The 23,190-nt window shown below is 37.0% G+C and overlaps 1 protein-coding gene across 1 annotated transcript in view; it reads left to right on the plus strand.

Annotated features, from left to right (window-relative positions):
* Positions 1–23,190, plus strand: part of HDAC9 (histone deacetylase 9) — a 1,013,734-nt gene that overhangs the window by 586,340 nt on the left and 404,204 nt on the right. Inside the window, exons 8-12 of the mRNA XM_055589928.1 lie at positions 529–660; positions 6,060–6,175; positions 18,641–18,763; positions 21,534–21,744; positions 22,413–22,630. Of these exons, the coding sequence (XP_055445903.1) occupies positions 529–660; positions 6,060–6,175; positions 18,641–18,763; positions 21,534–21,744; positions 22,413–22,630 (800 nt within the window). The remainder of the gene's footprint in view (positions 1–528; positions 661–6,059; positions 6,176–18,640; positions 18,764–21,533; positions 21,745–22,412; positions 22,631–23,190) is intronic.

Here is a 23,190-nt window from a genome sequence, read left to right on the forward strand (position 1 = left end):
TTAGAAACTACTGACATTGAAATATTTCAGGAGTCAGAATTAGACATAAATTATTTTCTGCAGAGGTGTCTTCCAGAAGTGTCTGACCAGAAGTCAGCCAAGAGTCTCTAAAATCACATTAGGGTACTGTTTTTAGTGGTTCTTGAGTTTCACCCTTGAGAGAATTTAAAGAACTGACAGTAAAGTATAATAAATCTTATTCTGACCCAAACACTCTCAGTCATTGAACTTCCCATTAACAATTCCAATTCTACTAGATAATAGGTAGAAAGCATATTTTTACTCTCTTTTCACTTTACATTTAGAGATGTAGAATAATATTTCACACATTTCATAAAAATAATTATGACATTTATCTGTTTAATTAATTTATAATCAATGCCTTATTTATATGCTTGGGTTTTAATTTGACATGAGAAGGGACCAAGAAGAGGGTGAGCCTTTTTTTTTCTTTTTTTTTTTTTTACACAGGAGCAATTGGCTCTCCATTTTTTAATTTTTATCTATTTTCTTTGTCTCAATTCCCAGCCTCTGAGCCCAACTTGAAGGTGCGGTCCAGGTTAAAACAGAAAGTGGCAGAGAGGAGAAGCAGCCCCTTACTCAGGCGGAAGGATGGAAATGTTGTCACTTCATTCAAGAAGCGAATGTTTGAGGTGACAGGTAATTGAGGACTGGGTAGATACACACTGGAGGAAAAAAAAAACTGCTGCCAGTAGGAATGAAACAAAATTAGCTTAGAATAAATATACCTGCTGTATATTAAAATTTATTTTGAAGAGAAACATTTCTTGAAAGGAAGTTATATTGAAAACTCACAAGTAGTTCAGTAAACCTTGCCATGCATTCACCAGCTGTGTTAAACAGGAAATGAATGAAAAACAGAACTATATGTCAATAGGCATAACTAGGGAATGTCAGAGCTCACCTTAATCTTTTCAGAAACAAGCAGTCCGTTTTGGGAATGCCAAGCCAGAGAATATAACTTTTAATGAAATTTGATCAGAAATGAGCAGAGGGAGGTTCAAGAAGAATACTTCCCCCATACTCAAACATTAATGTACAGAATACATCTGGGAAAATTAAACTATGTGAAACAGCAAAGCCTTCACTTTTCAACAAATTTACAGAACTCATAAATGACATTATGTGTTTACTAGTGAACTGGGACTTGTGGCAGGAGGGGATATATTATTGCCTTTTATGAAGGGAAAGAAACTGTCATTTTCACTAGTCTCAAATGGAAGAGTTCTTAGTTTTTTAGCTGCCTGGTTAGTAGTGGGGTGAACAGGTTAGGAAATTCAGCCTGATGTCTTACAAAGCCCTCTAGTCCCATTTGTACCTGGTCTGAGAAGACATAGGGATAGAAGAACCAAAAAGGCTAGCCAAAATAACAAAACCAACTATTGTTTATTGAGTAACTACTTAGAGCTATGCATTGTATGTGACCATTTCCTTTGGTTGCATCAATATAGAAATGGAAATCTAGAGCCATGTTTGTCCATTCTCAAGGGAAATGGTGCTTATATCAAAGTAGTCAGTTGGCATTATTTCTCTAGGATAGAATTTTATTCTTAGAAAGTTTTTTTAAAAAATTGTTTCTTTTCTGTATCTTCTTTGGCCATGATAGTGTCTAGTTTAGGGAGACATGAAGATTGTGGAGGAAGAGGTGGAAAAGTGTAGACTACCAATTAGGGAGTATTTTGACAGATTACTAGGGAGAAAAAAAATGTTTAGTCTCCTATTCAGTGCTGACAGATTAATATGTTTATCTGAGGAAAAGTATTGGTGAAAATTTTTTTCTTAAGGGATTATAAGTATTAAGTAAATAATTATTTTACTAGAGTTTATTTTCCAGTATCAAATACAATCACTAGTTTAGACCAATTCAATAATGAATTTAGAGTTACAGACTTTTTCCCCCAATAAACCTATTTGTATTTCATTAAGTGAAAATCTTAAGTAAGTTTTCATAATAGAAGTCCTTGATGGGGTTGGGGATGAATCTGTAGAGTGAATCTGTATTAATGAAACTAAAGAATAATGAACATATCAATTGTCTAATGTAATGACCTATAGGTCATTTTTCTGATGGGAGATAGTAGGTTCTCTCATAACAGAAAAACTTAAAGAAAATAGAAACACATGTATATTTCTTTTTTGTTTCTTTAAAATCTTATTAAGGTTTTATATATTTATTGCAATGTCCTTTTCTATTTTCCTGTTAATCTTTTTCATGATCATAACTTTTCCCCACATGGTCACTTTTTCTTTCTTACCAAATTTCAGTGGAATTTAGCTCACTACTTAACTGAGTAATAATTAATTCTCATTTATAAGGGTTATGATTTGCTAGAGTTCTGTTCAGGTTCTTGTGAAATATCATAATTTTCTCTCATTTTGTGAGATAATAATGCCCCTTTTCAACTGAGGGAAAAAAACTTGTATTTGAAGAGACTAGACACACATTTCTGATCAGTGAGATGGGACTTATGGATGCTTTGGTTGATATTTTTAACTGTATGTAAAACTGGTGTGTTATAACTGATATCTTAACTTTATGTTGCAGTTAATCTAAGTGTTTTTGGAGAATTTGAACTACTGGACACAAGGTTTTCTGCACCTCTACATCCTCTTTCTCTGTCAGCTTTCATGTGATTAGGATGAGCTCTGTTTGGATCTTAGTACTAATTATTTTTGCTGTCCAGTCAGAGACCACCATAGCATCATAGCAGTTGAATTGCCACTGCTGTTCATGTCTCACCTCTAGCCTCTCTCTTCCCTGTTTCATAGGTTCAGCTGTTTGCTTTTTTCCAAACCCATGCTACCTCTCTCCTCCCAGTAGTTGACATGAGAGCCACGTGTCATCGTCCCCTTTTTCAAATTCAAGGGTCTTCTGCTCTTCCCTCTACAAAGCCATGCTATTTTAAAATTCTAGGTCCTGGCACATTCCTGTGCCTATAATGTCTTCTCCGCTCTCCCCTTCTCCACTGCCCACTTTTCATGAGTTTCTCGTCTTCAAGCCCCAGTTGTGATATTACTTCTACTTAGAGATTTTTCTCAGTGTTCCCAGAAAATCAGTTGCTACCTCTTCTCCCAGACCATGTCCAGTGTGATCTTGTAGAATCCTGTGGTAGAATCTATCGTCTTACATTCTAGTATCTGCCATAGTGATTTCTATTCAATACATAAGGTAACACTTCTGTATGAATATCACATAAAATAATATAAATAATATACTTTTAAATTGACAAGACATTTTAAAATAGTTTTCTTTTTCTTTTTTTTTTTAAAGACAGAATGCAGAATGGGACTTTAATGAGAAATCAGTATTTAGTCATACAAGAAAGACAAGAGTTAGGAGTCCAGGGGAAACATATTCTTGATGGATTTTTTTTAATTTTCATTTTCTTTCTTAAAAGAAAAATAAATAAGAAAGAGACACATATAAAAAGTAGATTAATCAAAATGTAAGCAAGATATATAGACTGAAAGGCAGTGAGCGAAATATATTTAGGAACTTTATGATACCAGTGACTTGAAATCCCATAGTAAGTAGGTGGCATGATCAGAATTCTGTCATCAGTCTCGCATTCTTTCCATTGGTGATACACTTCTGAGTAGAGAAATGTTTATAATAGAAAGTTGAATGTTGTAAGGGTTCCAAGGGAGGGCAAGCAACCATAGCCTGCGACTTGGGCACTCCCATTTACAGGGGACAGATGGTATATGAGCCAGGCTTTGAACATAGAGGTGGGATTGACCCTGTGATGAAGTAGGTTGAGAGATAAGAACATAAAAAAGCCTGAAATGGGAAAGTGGCACATACGGGGAGTAGGCAATTTAAATTTGACTGAGTGCAGAGTTCAGAAAGGGCAATAGTAGGAAATAATGTCAGGCTCCATTTTGGAGCAGAGGAACATAGTGAAAGTTGTCTCACTCTGATCCATCTGGCAGCTGTTTAAGGAAAGTTTGGAAGGACTGCTGTAGCAACTCAGAAATGCTAGAAGATATTTTCTGTAGTCCATGAGAGGACAATGAGGGCTGAGAGATTAAACTGAAATCTTTGTAGTCAGAAGAAGATGAAAAATAATGGAAAGAACAAAACAAACTGACCCAGTAATTGATTAGATTTGGAGTAAGGAAGGGAATGAGAATGAATCTAAGGATGACTATAAACAGAAATAAGCAGGGCACGTTTAATATTAAAATACACTGAATTCGATATACATTAAAGAGAGATAAACAATGTCCAGCATTCCAAAAGGATTCAGACTGGAAATTCTGAGAAGGAACAACAAGAAATACAGCTTTTATGGGAGGAAATATTGAGGGCAGAAGGAGAAGGGGACGACAGAGGATGAGATGGTTGGATGGCATCACCAACTCAATAGACATGAATTTGGGTAAACTCCGGGGGTTGGTGATGGGCAGGGAGGCAATGATGGGCAGGGAGGCCTGGTGTGCTGCGGTCCATGGGGTCACAAAGAGTCGGACATGACTGAGCGACTGAACTGAACTGAACTGAATGCAAGGATTCTGCCTAAAGATGATAGTTGGTGTCATAACTTTGAATTGTTTTGACAAGGGAAATAGAAATAGGATAAGGCTACAAACTTTGGTGAATAGAAATTGATTGAAGGAGGAAAAGCCAGAGAGATGGAAAAACAAACATGGAGGTAGAGAATTTTATTGTAGAAAGGATGAGGAGAATGAGAACTGTTTTGTCAAAACTGTTCAAATTTGGTATTTTGAGAGATCAATTGCTGTCCACAATGAGTTAAGCTAGAGGGCCAGCTCTTAAAGGAATGAGCACATCACTTATTACGAGTTACTAGCATGCTTTCAGGCTAGAAGGACAATTCCAGTGGAAAAGGACAGCATGAAGGTTCAAAATAATTGATGGAGCAAAATCTTAAAGCAGATGTTCGGGGGTGGGGCCATGGGTGAAAGTGTATGTGACAGTATTGGAGCAGGGAGCAGAAGAGAAATGTTTTCACTTTGATGTGGGCAAGGAGAGTGTATATAACAAAATCATGAGGTAGAAAGAAAAATTACTGATGGAAATCATTTAGAAGTTGTCAGTCTCCAAGAAGCATGAATCACGATCATTTGTCCAGAGCTGAGTAGACGAAGGATGAGACACCTAGAAAAATGCTGAAATGAAAGAACTGTGGAAGGTAATAGGGAATTGATTAGAGCTCAACAGATAACTTGCCAAAGCTTGATAAGGTGGCCTCTCTTAGCTATATTTCTAGGATCTGGAAGTTTATATTTCATTAATTAGATATTTTAGTAAGTGAACTACCTCAGTCATAAATTGAAATGCGTTTGAATTTTATATCTGAAGATGACAGAGATGATCTATAGTGTTGTTATTTAACTTTTGGTAAATGAATTTCTTGTTATATTGGTCTTTAAAATTGAACATATTAAATTTAGGCAGCGTCTCATCTTCTGGAAAATAAGTTGGGTAGAGTTAAGATTAAACAATGTTGTACAAGGCGATCAGTGTAACACTGAGATTTTATCTTCTACTGTATTTTCTTCATATAACTTTGACTAAGATGTGCTGTAATAAGGTATAGCCTTAGTATATTAAATAAAGAGCTATTTATAACATAGAATATAAGCATTTTTTCCACATACCATGGAAATGGTTCCAGGCCTCATATGCTGATGGCATGTTTTTATGAACTATACAAGTCTATTAGAGTTTTTTTTTTTTTTTTGATAGCACAAGAGGAAGTATTATAAGATTACTTTCTTTATTTTTTTTCCTAATCAAAAGCTTCTATAATCCTCTCTAACTGAATATCTTCTCTAAAATTATTGAATACTATGTTGTATTTTTAGTAGTGAAAAGAAGGGGAGAAAAGTGATACGAAAATTCAGAAATCTTCCAAATTTTTTCAGGGTTCTTTTTATTTAGTGACATGGTGCTTGTCATTCATGCTGGGGGCAAAAAACGGTGTCTGTTGCTGTATGTTACTTAGAGTATAACTACAGTTCCTCTCTGTATGTTTTTCATGAGTGTATTTGTACTTCCCATTATTTTTCAGAATCTTCAGTCAGTAGCAGTTCCCCAGGATCTGGTCCCAGTTCACCAAACAATGGTCCAACTGGAAATATTACTGAAAATGAGACTTCAGTTTTGCCACCTACTCCTCATGCTGAGGTAAGGCTCTTATTATTTTGGTTGTTTTGAAAGTTAAATCTTTGATTAGCCCCCTAAAACTCAGTGATATTTCTGAACTGAAGTTTAAAGCCACCTGACCTTAGTTACTTTTCTGATAGGTTTATAATGTGTGGAACTAAGTAAATGTGATTTTATTTACAATGTTTGGATGATAATCACAGGTTTGAAAATGCTGAAATTTAATCTTCAAAAAAAAAAAAAAAAAAACCACACACATTCTTTAGTTATGCTGAGTATACACTCACTGCCCAGTAGCTATACAACCCTGAAGTCCTTCTTCATGGCTCTTGGTTATTCTGCTGTGAGTAGACACATCAGTAAATGAAAACAACTTCATGCAAACCTTTCAGAAGAACAGTTGCCCAGAAAAGTAGGTTTTATACATTTGACCCAAAGAGTAATGAAAATAGTTGTAGTATCATAATTGAGGAGCAGAGTTCCACTAAGCAATGTGTTGAGGACCTTCTATATGCTATTCATTTTGCCTGGCAGTGAGGATAGACAGATAAATGATCTATGAACTCTGTCCTTGAAAAACAAAAAATTCAAGAAAATGGGTCTGAAATAACACATGATTTGTTGAAGCCAGTGATATAAGAATAGAAAACAGTAAATTTGGGAGTCAACAAGAATTTGTCTGTGTGTATAGACAAAAGAATGGGAAAGACTAGAGATCTCTTCAATAAAATTGGAGATACAAAGGGAACATTTCATGCAAAGATGGGCACAATAAAGGACAGAAAGGACAGAAATGGCAAGAATCTAACAGAAGCAGAAGAGATTAAGAAGAGGTAGCAAGAATACATAGAAGAACAAAACAAAAAAGGTCTTAATGACCCAGACAACCACGATAGTGTGGTCACTCACCTAGCACCAGACATCTGGAGTGGGAAGTCAGGTGGGCCTTAAGAAGCATTACAACAAATAAAGCTAGTGGAGATGATGGAATTCCAGCTGAGCTATTTCAGATCTTTAATAATGATGCTGTTAAAGTGCTGCAATCAATATGCCAGCAAATTTGAAAAACTTGGCAGTGGCCACAGGACTAGAAAAGGTCAGTTTTCCTTCCAATCCCAGAGAAGGGCGATGACAAAGAATGTTCAAACTACCATACTATAGTGCTCATTTCAAATGCTAGCAAGGTAATACTCAAAATCCTTCAAGCTAGACTTCAACAGTATGTGAACTGAGAACTTCCAGATGTACAATCTGGCTTTAGAAAAGGCAGAGGAACCAGAGCTCAAATTGTCAACACCCATTGGATCATAGAAAATACAAAGGTATACCAGAAAAACATCTGCTTCATTGACTATGCTAAAGCCTAAGATGTAAATTATGGGAGTGGGTCTGATGAGGTCTTTGCAACCTCCAGACATTCTTTGGCTTATATAACTTCATTGTTAACACTAGCAAGCGGGTACTCTTTCTGCCCCCTTCTGATGCCTATGTCAGAAGCTTTCTCTATCTCCTTTATACTTTAATAAAACTTTATTCCACAAAAAAAAAAAATAAATAAATAAATAAATAAAGCCTTTGATTGTGTGGATTACAATAAACTATGGAAAATTCTTCAAGAGATAGAAATACCAGACCACCTTACCCGCCTCCTGAGAAACCTGTATGCAGGAAAAGAAGCAACAGTTAGAATTGGACATGGAACAGGCTGATTCCAAATCAGGAAAGGAGAATGTCAAGGCTGTATATTGTCACCTTGCTTATTTAACTTATATGCAGAGTACCCCATGCGAAATGCCATGCTGGATGAATCCTAAGCAGGAATCAAGACTTCTGGGAGAAATATCAACAACCTCAGATGTGCAGACACTACCACTCTGATACCAAAAGCCAAGAGGGAGTAAAGAGCCTCTTGATGAGGTGAAAGAGGAGAGTAAAAAGCTGGCTTAAAACTCAACATTCAGAAAACTAGGATCATGGCATCTGGTCCAATCACTTCATGGCAAATAGAAAGGAGGAAAGTGGAAACAGTAGCAGATTTTATTTTCTGGGCTCCAAAATCACTGTGGACAGTGACCGCAGCCATGAAATTAAAAGATGCTTACTCCTTGGAAGAACAGCTATGAGAAACCTAGACAGTGTATTAAAAAGCAGAGACATCACTTTGCCAACAAAGGTCCATCTAGTCAAAGCTATGGTTTTTCCAGGAGTCATGTACGAATGTGACAGTTGAACCACAAAGAAGGCTGAGCACCGAAAAATTGGTGCTTTCAAACTGTGGTGCTGGAAAAGACTCTTGAGAGTCCCTTGGAGAGCAAGGAGATCAAACCAGTCAATCCTAAAGGAAATTGATCCTGAATATTCATTGAAAGGACTGATGCTGAAGCTGAAACTCCAATACTTTGCCCAGCTGATGCGAAGAGCTGACTCATTGGAAAAGACCTTGATGCTGGGAAAGATTGAAGGCAAAAGGTGAAGAGGGCGGCAGAGGATGAGATAGCATCACCAACTCAATGGACATGAGTTTGAGCAGAGATAGTGGAGGATAGAGGAGCTTGTGCATGGGGTCGCAAAGACTTGGGCACATCTTGGCGACTGAACAACCCAATTGACTATGTATATAGTTTCCATATCAGGCTAAGCAAAGGCAACAAACAGCCACTCGTATGGAATCAGCTGTTTTGAAGTCACCATCATTGACTAAAATTCTGAGTTTTCCTTCTCTGTCATTATAATGCCTCCTTATCATGCATTGCTCACTACAGGAGAAAGCTGGTATAGTAACTTTTCATATATAACTGTGGCATGCATCTTCCATTGTACTGTATAGAGTCATGATACTTTGGAGCTGAAAGAGATTGATTGAATCTCTGATTCTTGAATCATCTGCTTTTCTTATATGTGATTATCCGACTTCCACTGGAGCACTCTTATTCAAAGGGAACTCACTTCACTGTTTCTTCATGCAATCTAGTTGATTTTGGACAGTCAGCTTGACTGATAAAAAGTATCTTCTGTATATTATGCCAAAATATATGTATAATTTCATACAAACATAAATGTATAATAAATTATTTATAAGTCATAAATTATCTGGCTAATTGAAAGCAGACACCCAGAGGTTATCCATGATAGGGAAAGAACTGGAATCAGTAAAGTCACTTCTGTGAGGACATTTGTGTATTTGAGTCTTGAGTTTTGGTTTTCAGAAGAGAGAAGGCAAACCCCTGTACTGACCAAAGAAGATGATCTAATAGGAGACCATCCAACCCATGACCCATATTTACGCTACATTGGTGTGTCCCTCATCCCCACCCCCAGAGATGTCTTGATGTAGACCAGGGCAGGGGCGCGCTCTCTCCTTGCGGAGTTATAACCAGAATATATAAGGCTGTAGCCCAGATTTTTATAACTTCAAATTGTTAATTTAATTTAAACTGCCGCAGATTTTTAGTTCCCTAGGTATCTGGAAAAAACAAATGTAAATCCTTTCTAGATGAATACACATTCATTTTGTTTTACTTGTTTTTTAAAGATTTACTTATTTGTTATTGGTTTTATTTTTGGCTCTGGTGGGTCTTCATTGCTGCACGTGGGCTGTCTCTAGCTGTGGCGAGTAGAGGCTACTCTCTAGTTGTGATGTGTGGGCTCCTCCTCGTGGTGGCCTCTCTTGTTGTGGAGCATGGGCTCTAGGTGTGCAGACTTCAGTAACCGCAGCACATGGGCTCATTAGTTGCGTCTCGTGGGCTCTTGAGCAAAGGCTCAGTAGCTCTGACACACAGGCTTAGTTGCTCCGAGGCATGTGAGATCTTCCTGGGCCAGGTATCAAGCTGGTGTCTCTTGCATTGCAAGGTAGATTCTTAACCACTGGACCACCAGGGAAACCTCTCACATTCATTTTAGGCTTTAAAATTTTCTCTCATTTTCCAAGGAAAATGAGCAGAATAGATAGGAAACTCTCTTACTTGTGACCATCTTTCAGGCATGTGAAGAATACAATTCAAGCCACTACATTTTCTCCAGTCCTCCATCTATTTCTTGTTTCTTACCATCCCATTGTCCCTTTGCTTTTCATTTTTCTTTCTAAACATGACACCAGAGGAAATAAATATTTCACATATATTTGTGACCATTGATGTAAGATTCTTAAGACTATTGGTTATAGGTGTTGTATTTCTGTTAGTGCGATTATAAATTATATCTCAACATCAGTTAGTTTTCTGCAACCCTTAAATGAATTTTCAGAGAAAGTACAAGCTGGTCATAAATATTTCTAAAAAACTTTAGATTTCCATTTCCTCTCAGCTTAAAGAATGTGATTCGGTAGCACAAACACTAAAGGATCTGGATTCTAAAATGTTTGTGGATGAATTCTATGTTCTTAGGAAATGAAAACACACTAAACTACATTCATTCAACAGCATTTATGATTTTTCAGAAGGCATTGTTAAAAGGTACAGAAGACCACTTATAGCTTGATGGTATTTTGTGAAGATTAGAAACAGCAGTTCAATGTTTTGTTCAGGAAAACATATGTAGGTAACAGTATATTTTTCAAAAAATCAAAAGAATGTAAAAAATCAAGGGTGTAATGAACACAAAATTTAGCATGATGGTTACCTCTCAGGAAGGAGAAAGACAGTGGAGGGGACATGGTTTGCTACAAAAAATGAAGATACATATATACCTTCATTATAAATACAAATATATGCATGCAGTACTTAGTATAACAAAGAAATACATATTCATAAGACTTGAAATAAATGGAAACGATGAGATTTTCTCTTTACTTCAAGATTTTTAAAACCTGTTAAGTAGCTCACATTGTGTGACCCTATAATTAAATTTCAAAAATATGTACAATGAAGACTGTAAATTAAAGGAATTTGCTTGTATTATTTTAATCTGTTTTATACTTCTAAAACCTTTACTGATACCTAAACACAAATATCTGTTTATATGCCCAACAGTTAGCTTTTCAGCTAATTGTTGAACATATTCTTTCCTTCTACCGCCACCAGTTAAAAAAAAAAAAAAAAAAAAAAAAAACAGAAGGAAATGTGATTTAATGGAGTTTGAAAGAGTGGAGGTATTTCTTCAGGTCAGTGACAGGACATTCACCTCCAAAGCTGGGAAGACTAGTTCAAAAGCAAGCAGTGACTTACTTCATAATGAATTAATTGTGTGCCTGAACTATGATCCAAAAGGCCAGGTGGGCAGACCTTTATGCACTGATGGGTAGCCTCTCCATGGCCCAGAACAAAAAAATTCAGCCCTGATGACTAACATGTGCTTTTCTGCTGCATTGCATTTACAGAGTTCTATAGCATAATTCATACTGGGGAGGTGAGGAGACAGCAGAATTCAGACTGAAACTGTCAGCAAATTAATATCCTAGCTTTGTATCACCAAATCTTTCCACCTAAACTAAAGTGGAAAAAAATGTTTTTCAACCAGTTTTTGATTAATGATCATTTTGAATTGTGTGATATTTATAGACACCCTCTAAGATTAATAATAACATATAACTTCATATCAAAAGAAATATTTGGGGGTATGAAAAATTTACATCATTACACTTTCAAAAATTATATTAGTTGCATACTTTACCATTTATAAAATAAGCTTATTCTACCATCTTTGCTTAAGTAGCAAAGTTTTGCAAAGCAGGTGAGTTTTCATTTTTAAAATAGTATAACAGTGTACATTTGAATCAACTCTCTATTCTGTGACCTGAAATTAGAAAAGCATGTCACATAATTCTCTCAGATCCCATGTAGATGAGTGGGATTCTACTCCCTTTTTGCTGTTTAGGAAATAGGAAAGTAAAACTGTATTTCAGGCTGTTCTTGAGGCTTAGGTGAAAAGGAAATTTTCCCTCTTATAATTCATCTGTTCTGTGTAATTTAGATAAAGGTTAAGACAGAAGCAAGAGGAGAATTTACTTTTAAGTCCAGGCTGAAGAAACAGTACCGTGAATTCAGATATTCCAGTCTTGCATTCAGAGGGCTACCAAGTAACGTGGCTGCAAAACCAACTACTTGGTTGCCATTGGTTAAGTCGCTAAACTTGTCCTGAATCTTAGATTATTCATCTAATAAATATAGTATTAATAATACCTACCCCAGCAGCTTTGTTGTAGAGAATCAGTATTTGGAAGGCAGGTGGGAAATTGTGGAACAAGTTCATTTTTTTGTTGTTATTAATACTGACTCCTGGTAGGGAAAACTCATTAGAACGTTTGTCTGCAAGCCAGCAAATCTCATGTGAGAATGAGCTTCCATATGCTCTGGCCACTTTTGTTCTATTTCTCTAGTTTCCTATACATGCCCTGTCCTAAAGTCGGCATCGCTGAAGCTACTTGGTTTCCCCATTTGTAAACTTGGTTGGGGTGCTGAAACCTCAGGAGTTTCTATTTCCAACTCCAGTCAGAGATGTCTTTACCTATCTAGTTACTTTATTGTTAATACTGTAGGCCTGTGGGTTCAAATATGTTTCCATGAATATCAGCACCATTATTTTAGGCTCGGTAGATTTATTTGATAGCTATTTTAACAGTAGCCAAGCAGCTGGTTTATTTCTAGTTGAACATTAGTGGCTGGCTCTGCTCTGCGATTTTTAAAATAATTTTTTCCAGCAGATACAAATGATTTTAAAAATGGATCCTAATAACAAGGTTAAGCACTCTAAAATCATTTGAACTGGCACTTGTTTTGCCTCAATCTCACATGACTCATCTGCCGATTGTTTCATAATAGTTGTGACATTTGCTGTAAATGTTATGCTCCCTTCTGAGTGGGTGTAGAGCTTCGGTTTTAGATGACTGCAAATAAGACACTCCTCATCCAATCCCCCAAGGGAAAAGAGGTTGCTATGACAAAAGACTCATTTATGAGGAATAACATGAGTCAATATTGTAAACCAAGACTTTTAACAAAACATCAGTGACTTTTAGATTTGGGAGAATGGCATTGAAACATGTAAAATATCATGTATGAAACGAAAAAAAAAAATACAGAGGAAGCCCCTGTCAAATAATTTTTTTGTCTCCAAACCATTTTATAGTAATACATTCTTGAAAACCAAGTGAAAGTGAGTGTTAGTTGCTTAGTTGCCTCCAATTCTTTGATACCCTATGGACTGTAATCCACCAGGCTCCTCTCTCCATGGGATTCTTTGGGCAAGAATACTGGAGTGGGTTGCCATTCCCTAGAGTGTCCAGTAAAAATGAAAACTTAGAGATTTTTACTGCCTAAAAAAATTTATTTATCACATGGCGATTTTAATTTTCTATCAGCTGTCTGAAATGAGAAGAGAAAATAAATACCATCCTGAAAAATACCATGAAAGCCATAGGCAAACATTAAATGATTAAGAACTTTAAAAATTTTTCATCATTTACTTGTTTGTTTTTTAATGTGGTTCTTTTTATTTAGATAGACTAGATTTAGGGATTTGGAACCTTTTATTAAAGACAAAACAGTTTGAGGCTTACAAGCGTGTCTTCCCAGATGCCACTCTAAGAGAACAGACATTACCTGGTAGATCTAGTCAGCTGCTCCCATCTTAGGAGCTGCCCTGAGTCAAAAGCCACGGAGCAGTGACCCTTGAGTGTAGGATACTTCGACCACTCTGTTGTACACTAGTCCAGACTGCTGCTCACCAAAGCCTTATATTTATATTCCTTTTCTAATGCTTATGCTAATTGTATATAATTTTGAACATGCAGCAACTTAAAATTTTTGCATCCACTTTTTCTATGAGCTTGTTAAAAAGTAGGTGATGACATAATTAGTGTTCTGTCAAGGATCATCTGTTGACTTCTTTGTCTTAAGAGTAAGAAACGTAGTCCCTTCCCTCCCTCTTTCCCACCCTTCCTTTCTACTTCCTCCCTTCCTCCCTCCCTCCTTACCTCCTATCCCTACTTCCATTTTCCTTGCCCCTATAGGAAGTCATTTTCTCCTGTTTTCTTGTTTGTTTGTATGGCTTCTTACATGAAACATGTATCTTTTTTTTGAGCTCATGAATTTTAATGGGTATAAATAGTTTGGTGCCATCAGTCTCTTTTCATTTCTTATTTTTATGACTAAGCATGTCTTGTTATACCCAGTCATATAATGGATACATATACCTAATAATTTGCTTTTAATCACTGTAGTAATCCATGGCGAGCACCGCTCCATTTTACCTACCTATTCTCCAATTGGATGCCCCAGTGACCTCCAGTTCTCACACCACCAAAAAATGCTCCTGTGTATATGTATACGCATCACCTTGTAACTAAATGATTATTTCTTGAAGAGCAGAAGAATCTCTGGGTCATAGTGTACAGTGCTGAAATGTTCTCCAGAATAGCTATGCCAGTCCACAGTCTCACCAGTAATGTGTGATGGATTTTGCTTTCTTAGATCCCTTGAACATTTAACATTGTCTATTTTTCTAATTTTTGCCAGTGTCCACTTCATAAAAGAAGTTGAATCTTTTGATTGAAACTAATGTCTTCTTGATTTCAATGGCTAAATAAATAGATCTAGTGAGATACATGTGATTTTTCAGTATATGGGTATTTTATATTAATAAAATATTAATTTTATTTCAGTATTATCCATAAGATATTGTTCCAGTTGCCATGATGGTGAGAAAAGTAATTAAAACTTGAAGGTCATTATTAAAATATGGATAGGCCTCCCCTGCCCCAACACTCAATTCAGTCATACCCCTCTTTCCAATATCATGCTCTTTCTGGTGAAATGCTGGTTATCCATCAGAGCCTAGTTTAAAATTGACAACCTGCTCTGTGCCATTGACGGAGAAGGCAATGGCACCCCACCCCAGTACTCTTGCCTGGAAAATCCCACGGACGGAGGAGCCTGGTGGGCTGTAGTCCATGGGGTCGCTGAGGGTCGGACACGACTGAGCGACTTCACTTTCACTTTTCACTTTCATGCATTGGAGAAGGAAATGGCAACCCACTCCAGTGTTCTTGCCTGGAGAATCCCCGGGATGGGGGAGCCTGGTGGGCTGCCATCTGTGGGGTCGCACAGAGTCGGACACGACTGAAGCGACTTAGCAGCAGCAGCAGCACAGGTCATTAGAGCCAGTTCTCCACTTTCCTTTGCACTTGTGCGGTCTAGGGCTTCTTTGTACCCTTCCCACCCTATACCACCCTGTTGTTGCATTGTGTGTGTTGCTCAGTCGTGTCTGACTCTTTGCGACCCCATGGACTGTAGCCCGCTGGGCCCCTCTGTCCATAGGATTCTCCAGGCAAGAATACTGGAGTGGGTTGCCATTTTCTTCTCCAATACCACCCTGTTAATCTAACTTAATTGTAATTCATTTTTTTGTGCATGTTAGGTGATAGCCATTGTACATTAAATATTTCCATTTTATCTGACCACAGCAATAGTTTCTGACTCTGAAAAATTTTTAGATTAAAACCATCTTCCCTGTGTTCTAAGATGTGAAGTGTTGGTATATTAGCATAGCCCTGTTTGAAGGGCTGGATCAGTTTCAAAACTACTTCCTGGAAAAGCCCTGGCCTTGCCTGGAAATACTTGTAAGTTCACCGCAGTGCTAAGGTGGGGTAACCTTCCAGCCTTGCAAGAATGCTGGTCAGGATCCTTCACTGACTCAGTGAAATGGCCCCTCTCACCGTCTGTTTCTCTGACTTTCAAGTGTGTCTGCGCTCTTTTAGCATTGTACAGTACAGCTCCAGTTTCCTGTTAAGAAATATTAACCTGAAACAGATAGCCTGCTTCTATCAAAAAGTCAAATCAAGGAAAGTTATTAAAGAAGATAATTTGAGAAAAACATTATTTCAGTTCTGTTGAGTCATTTGTGATTTTATCCATTGGAAGTTTATGTACATGCTGTGCTTGTTTCTTGTCAGTAAATTGAAGGAAACAAATTATGTCCAAGTCTCTGAAGTTCCATGATGTGATATATACCAGTTAATCTCTGTGGGAAGAGCCAACTCTACCTAGTGAACTTAGGGACTTCGGACTTCACTTATTCCTCAGGAATTGTCTTCATGACTTGGAAATCCTTACGTCTACCAAGTCATCAGGGCTTCTACTTTCTTCTCACATGAGGCTCACTGGCTCCCAGTTGGACACTTTTATTCTTTACCGTAAGCCCCACGACTAACTGTGCCTCCTCTTTTTCTCTGAAGTTTCCTCCTTCTCCATACATTTTTGTGGTTCCCTTGTCCTGCAATAATGGCTCCAGAGCAGTGCATAGCTTCTGGAGCAGTACCTGACAACAAATCATCCAGCCTTGATCGCTGTAAAAGTTTTATTGCTGATCCCACTGGGAACCAGAATTAGGGCAATCACTCACTTTGTTCATCCATAACGAGAATATAAGGTGTGCTGGAGAGTGCATGTGAGGACTATGGTTGATGCCCTAGAACTCCCTGGCATAGGCCTTGAAACATGGTAGGTGCTGTCCTAGGAAACAGCATGAAACCACAGGGGTCTGAAATCTCACAGTATGAACGTTCCCTAGTCCCTTCACTTTAGCCAAAAGCTCCTGTGAGCAGCCAATGTGCTACTGCAGTTATTACACGTGAGAAGAAACTTTTTTCTCACTTCAGTATAGATTTGCTTCCTATGATGTGGGAAGATGTCACACAAATTCTGTCTGGGAAACAAAGATGACCTGTTTTGTGAGGTTGTGGTAACTTTTGGTCATTCCCATAGTGCATGTCAAGTCTCTGCTGTGGGACACAGGTAGAACATTGAATGAGTATTGTACATGATTTAAAGTAATTGTTTTCCTGCATTTATTTCTCTTCCATGAATACAGATAAGCAGATGAAATACCCTTTTATTATAAATGACTGGTTGCTGCCAATAAGCTGGTTAAAGTATTTTTGCTTCCTCATATACTTTTTAATTTGCATTCAGGTATATATTCTATACTTTAAATTTATGGTAAAAGCATATAGTATAAGCAAAATCAGTCTTATGAATCTTGGCTTTTTAAATTAGAGCAAATATACAACCATTGTTGGTATCTCCCTAAATAAAATTGCAATATCATACATTGTAATGATAAAATCTTTTCCAACAATCTTCATGGGTTTTCACCAACTTTAATTTTGTAAAGGCTTGCATATAAACTCAATGTAATGTTAAAAGTTTCATTGCATTTCTTGCTTTTCATGAACAAATATCTGACTTGTTCTTTTAAGAAAAAACAAACTCTGAGTTAGTTTGGAATTCCAAGTTGCAATGAGAAGAGTCCACCTTTAGCCTTCTGCTCTTATTATGTTAAGACTACGACTCATCTCCAAACAAACGTATGATTGAGGTGATGTTTTGGAATAACATCCTGTGTTTTGGTGGTGCATCACTCTTCAGTGACATTCTGAGGTTGCATTGTATTAGCACATGATATTTTCCCCAGTTAATTGATATCCCAGGTTTGTCCAGGGGAAAATCTACAGCTCCCCCAAACATACTTGACAAGTTATTATATTTACTTTAGTCAAAGCCCGTGTGTGCAATATCCCTCTTGGAGGTGGTCTCTTATTGGAGTCCCATATGCTTTTTGTTTGGGAAGAAAGCAGTCACTGTGTCATACTGTTACATGGAGTATTCTTTTTCAAGGATGTTGTTCCCTTGGGGACCATATCAGGCCAGAGTTCCTTAGTCGAATAAGACCTTTGTAACTCTTATTGTATAAGAGTTCTGGGAGGGAAGCAAGAGTTAAACAGAAAATGTAATTCAAGCAACCATATTAGGCCACATGTGGGAAAACATGACTCTTGGTATTGGATTTAAAAAAAAAAAAAGGTTATTTGTTGTAAAAAAGGACCATGATGCCAAAATGTTCAAGGTATTCCAGTGTAAATGAAGACTAGTGAGGCCCAGGGAACTCATAACATTTTCACATTTACTTTAGTTTCTGAATATGAATGACTTAAAAAACAGCACACAGAGTTGTCTATGCACAAATTTTAAACAATGATATGATTAGTTAGTATAGAAGTCCTATAAGGCAATATTTAATCTAAGATTTTCTTCTGTGTGTTTTCCCATCAGTAAAATGATATTTAATCCATATGAAAATAATGATTATAATGGCATTACATACATATTCATCACTCAGTAACACAAAAATCTATTTATACTCATAAAGATTACTCAATTTAATTGTTGTGTATTACCAATTGATGACAAACACACTGATTATATTCCATAAAAGTAGAAATTTAAAAATTAATTTTTTCAAAATGAAATAGAAGGTCTTCTTCAGATATTACAATTATATCTGGTAAAGAAAATTTTAATTTAATTATTGCATTTAACTTTTTTGGACACAGAAGTCATAAAATACTTGTGAATTCTTCATTAAAATACTTTAATGTTTTGACAGATTATAATATAAAACCTATTTTCTGAAATGTGAACATTACAGTAAACTTTGTGATATAATATTGTGGGACTCCCCTTTCACTTTTTTTTTTTTTTTTTTTTTGAATAGAAAATGGTTTCACAGCAACGCATTCTAATTCACGAAGATTCCATGAACCTGCTCAGTCTTTATACCTCTCCGTCTTTGCCCAACATCACCCTGGGTCTTCCAGCAGTGTCAACCCAACTCAATGTAAGTCATTTCCCTGCATTGGCCTAACCCAGCCCGAGGACTGTTTTCCTAGGGGACCTCTCATTCTTTACTTGTATATTTAGACTTCAGGGAAACTCGGTAGTCTACTTCTCCTTCACTATTTACCGAGTTGTTGAAAGAAACTCAGTTTGACCTCACATTAAAGATTCATATTGATTCCCATAATAATATATAAAAATAATAACTAATATTTGTATAATGCTTTGTAGTTTTTAAAAAAGAAAGCAGTCTTCAGGTATATTGTTTTGCTAGCTCCACACAACCATCCCCTGAAACAGATTACAGACCACGTTTTAACAGAAGAAGCAGCCGAGACTTGGAATGCATAAAAGTCCAGGATCACAAGCCCAGCAAGTAGCAGACCTGGACCTCAACTCAGGCCAGTGCTGTGAGGGCAGTGTCTGAAGCACAGCGGCATGTTTAAAGGGTTTATTTTGTGAATGACTTTATTTTGAGAATTTAGGTCCCTGACTCTGTGGTACTGAAGAATATATATCTGGGAAACCTCTGTGAGAACAATATTAAACTCTTCCTTGGAAATTCAGAGTGAATCAATTACTTTAAAAGTCTCAACAACTGAAGTAGGATTTTTTGGAGGTAATTGTCCAGCTAGCAGAAGACAGCAATAATTATATTTCACACATATTCTCTAAAATAATATAAATGTTAGTCATAGTAAAAAAATTTTAAACTTGAATAATTTATCTGTGAGAGGTTACTAAATTAGGCAGAGGTCATATGATACATTCAGTTTAAAGAGAAATCTGTTCCAACCCTTGGCACCAATTTTACCAATTTTTAAATGGCTTCAAGAGTCTGGCAAGTCTTCCACTGAGTCCATCTTGTCAAATTAATATCTTTTACAATATGCCCACATGGGAAATTATAAAGAGTTGACCGTTTTGTGACTGTTTGCAGAATATGAACCCTATCCTATGGTATGCTAGTTTATGCACAATCATGCTTATGGCGACATTTTTAAATGATAAATTTTATGATTATGTTCAATACATATTACAAATCTATCTAAGCAATAATTTGTTATATTTGATCTTTGTAATAAAGTAGAATGTTATCTTAGGTGATACAGTAATCTTACACCAGTGAGGAAAAAGCAAAGTTTGGATGTTGTTTTATATCTGGGGATTAAAGAAGACAGACTTAAAAAAAACACTGAATTCAGCTATGCCCTTGAAATCCTACGTGAAGCATTTGTAAACAATTGACTAGTGAAAAGGAAAAAGAAATTGGGGATTAAATAAAACAAATATTTATGGATGATATTTTCAAATCTTCACTTATAAAAATTATTTTCAAAAAAAGTTATATTCTTCTGTTCCTATTTTTTCTGTTTCTTCTGGTGATGAGCAAATACTAACACAAAAACTTACAACATGTAAGTTTTCTACTTTTTTTCGTATGTTCTAAGTCACTCCTACCAGCTAACACAAACGCACTACTTTTAATGTGGTCAGGGAGAATTTTTCCCCAAAGGACCAAGTACTAAAAGCCAGACTATTAAATGTTTCAATGATAATACCATTTGGTACCTTTGGATGAATAAACCAGTGTGGTTTGGATTGAAGTTTCATTTTTCTTTGCTTCCATTTTGGTGTGTATGAGGCTATCATAATTAATTTTTCAAGGTTGGCATTGCTTTGGCAAAGGGATCTCTAATATTCTATTTCCCCACTGAGTAGTGGGAAACTTTAAGGAGAAGAAGCCAGGAGAAGGAATCACTTCTAGATTAAACATTGCATCGACTTGTTGTGTGACTAAGACAAACCATTTACCTCTTCATCCTTCAATTTCCCCATCACTGAAAATTGCTTTGCTTCCCTGGCACACAGCAATTTTGAAAGATGAAACATGAGTTTTGAAAAGAAACATGCCACATAATTTTAAGGTATTAGACCTCTGCTTTTGTAATACCAAAATGACCACCATTCATTAAGTTCTTTGACTAGGAGAATTCATTATTACCATTGATAATATAATTATTATTGCCTTATTACTATGTTATCATATATTTCAAGTTCTTAATAGCAATTTTAGGTGATATCTAATTTCACTTGTAGTTTATTTTATTAAACAAAAGTATCTGAGTGTCATTTTCAATATTTAGAGATTTGAGACTCTGTTATAAATTAATATAAAATACACATTTAAATAAAATTTCTTCATATTTTATATAATCTTTCATTGACTTATCTCAAGAATTTTATTTTAAAAATTAAATATTGGACACCCACAGCTCTGTGAATGTATTAGAGGACATATAAAGAGTGAATTGTTTCTCCTGCTTGAAACTCCCGAATTACAGACCATTTTATTTCCAGCTTTTAATCACTATTGTATAGTCATGAGTTTAGCAATCTGAATAAATTTTACTTTTCTAATATACCTTTTACTTAAGCAATATGTTAAAATATTTTAGAAATAAACTTCCCAGTTATTAAGCCTAAAATAATTTTTAATCTTTTAGGAAAAGTTTTATTTGGGCTTCAGTACAATAATACGCAATACTAAACTGTCTCCAGTGCTCCAGCTTTGTTTTTTTTTCTCCTATGTTCATTCACTTAGTTCAAAAGACATACTGTTGTCCATTTTCCCTACTCAGCCATTGAGTAAGATAAGGCTTTTTGGTGGCAGGGGAAATTATGGAATGAGAAACCAGTCTAATGATTTACAGACCTAATGACGCATATGGATGAAAGCGGATTAACATCTTTATTATTTCTTGACACAGGCTTCAAATTCACTCAAGGAAAAACAGAAGTGTGAGACCCAGACACTCAGGCAAGGTGTTCCTCTGCCTGGGCAATACGGGGGCAGCATCCCAGCGTCTTCAAGCCATCCCCACGTTACTTTGGAGGGAAAGCCCAACAGCAGCCACCAGGCTCTCCTGCAGCATCTATTATTGAAAGAACAAATGCGACAGCAAAAACTTCTTGTGGCTGGTAATTTATAATGGCATCGTTTGTAGGTTATATGAGGGCTTTTGTTTTTATCAGCAAGCCAACATAATGTCTCTTTGCCTCAAGACCTAGTAAAAATTCACATTGTCATGCAGAGGTTTCCCTGATACCTAGTACTGTGGAAAAGACTATTACCTGTATTTATTCCTCTAGATCTCTGGGAAAAAACTCACCTTCTTTAACCTTCAGATATACCAGAGTGGACTGTAGATGAGTCATTGATCAGATGTGTATCTGCCCAATGCGCTGGCATTTTTGCCTCCACCCTACCCAATCTGGGCATCCCTAGTGGCTCAGATGGTTAAGAGCCTGCCTGCCATGCAGGAAACCCAGGTTCGATCCCTGGGTCTGGAAGATCCCCTGGAGAAGGGCATGGCAACCCACTCTAGTATTCTTGTCTGGAGAATCCCATGGACAGAGGAGGCTGGCGGGCTACGTTCCGTGGGGTCACAGAGTTGGACAAGACTGAGTGACTAACACACCCAACCTAGCCTTCTTCTGATATATGGCCAATAGTATACTGCTTTTCATAAAACTTATCCCATAGCTATCTTCTGTAGTTTCTTGTCTTTTCTTAAATTGTGTATGTGTCTCCGTAAGTACCTATATATATATATATATATATATATTTTTTTTTTTTTTCTTTCCAGGTGGAGTTCCCTTACATCCTCAGTCTCCCTTGGCAACAAAAGAGAGAATTTCACCCGGCATTAGAGGTACCCACAAATTACCCCGACACAGACCCCTGAATCGAACCCAGTCTGCACCTTTGCCTCAGAGCACCTTGGCTCAGCTGGTCATTCAGCAGCAGCACCAGCAGTTCTTGGAGAAGCAGAAGCAATACCAGCAGCAGATCCACATGAACAAGGTAAGTTCCCAAGCGATGTCAACACACCACAGCCACCAGTGTGGAATCTGGGGTTCTCGTCACTGATATGGGCATACAAGAGAGAATGTTGGTGTCCATCACAATGACCTGGAGACTGCCCTCCTGGCCCTGCTGTCAGGGCTCAAGGACACCATCACAATACCACTGTCTTCTCCATCACTGCATGCATAGGACATTTGTAGCAAAATTGAGGTCCTAGATTGGTAGCAAAATCGAGGTCCTAGATTGGAAAGTCTTTTCTGACTGAGTACATATCTGAATGCAGCAGCACATACAGAAATGCGTGTGCAGAGCCCCGTGTTTTGTTACTGCAGTAAAGGTTTGAGGCAGAGTTGAGGTTTGCACAGGTGTTGGCAGCTGTGGAAAGGTTAGCCAGTTAGGCGTTTCTCTGCAACTTGTATGTAAGCATGTTACATTTGTTTTTTAATACGTCCAAATTTTAGTCCAATCAGTGCTGAAGCAGTTTCTCGGCAGTTTGTGGTAGTCTGTCTGTGTCGGAAATGGACAGCAGAGGCCTGAGTCACAGCACATCCTCTGGA

Source organism: Bubalus kerabau, chromosome 8, assembly GCF_029407905.1.
Source record: "Bubalus kerabau isolate K-KA32 ecotype Philippines breed swamp buffalo chromosome 8, PCC_UOA_SB_1v2, whole genome shotgun sequence".
NCBI classification, from domain to species: Eukaryota; Metazoa; Chordata; class Mammalia; order Artiodactyla; family Bovidae; genus Bubalus; species Bubalus kerabau.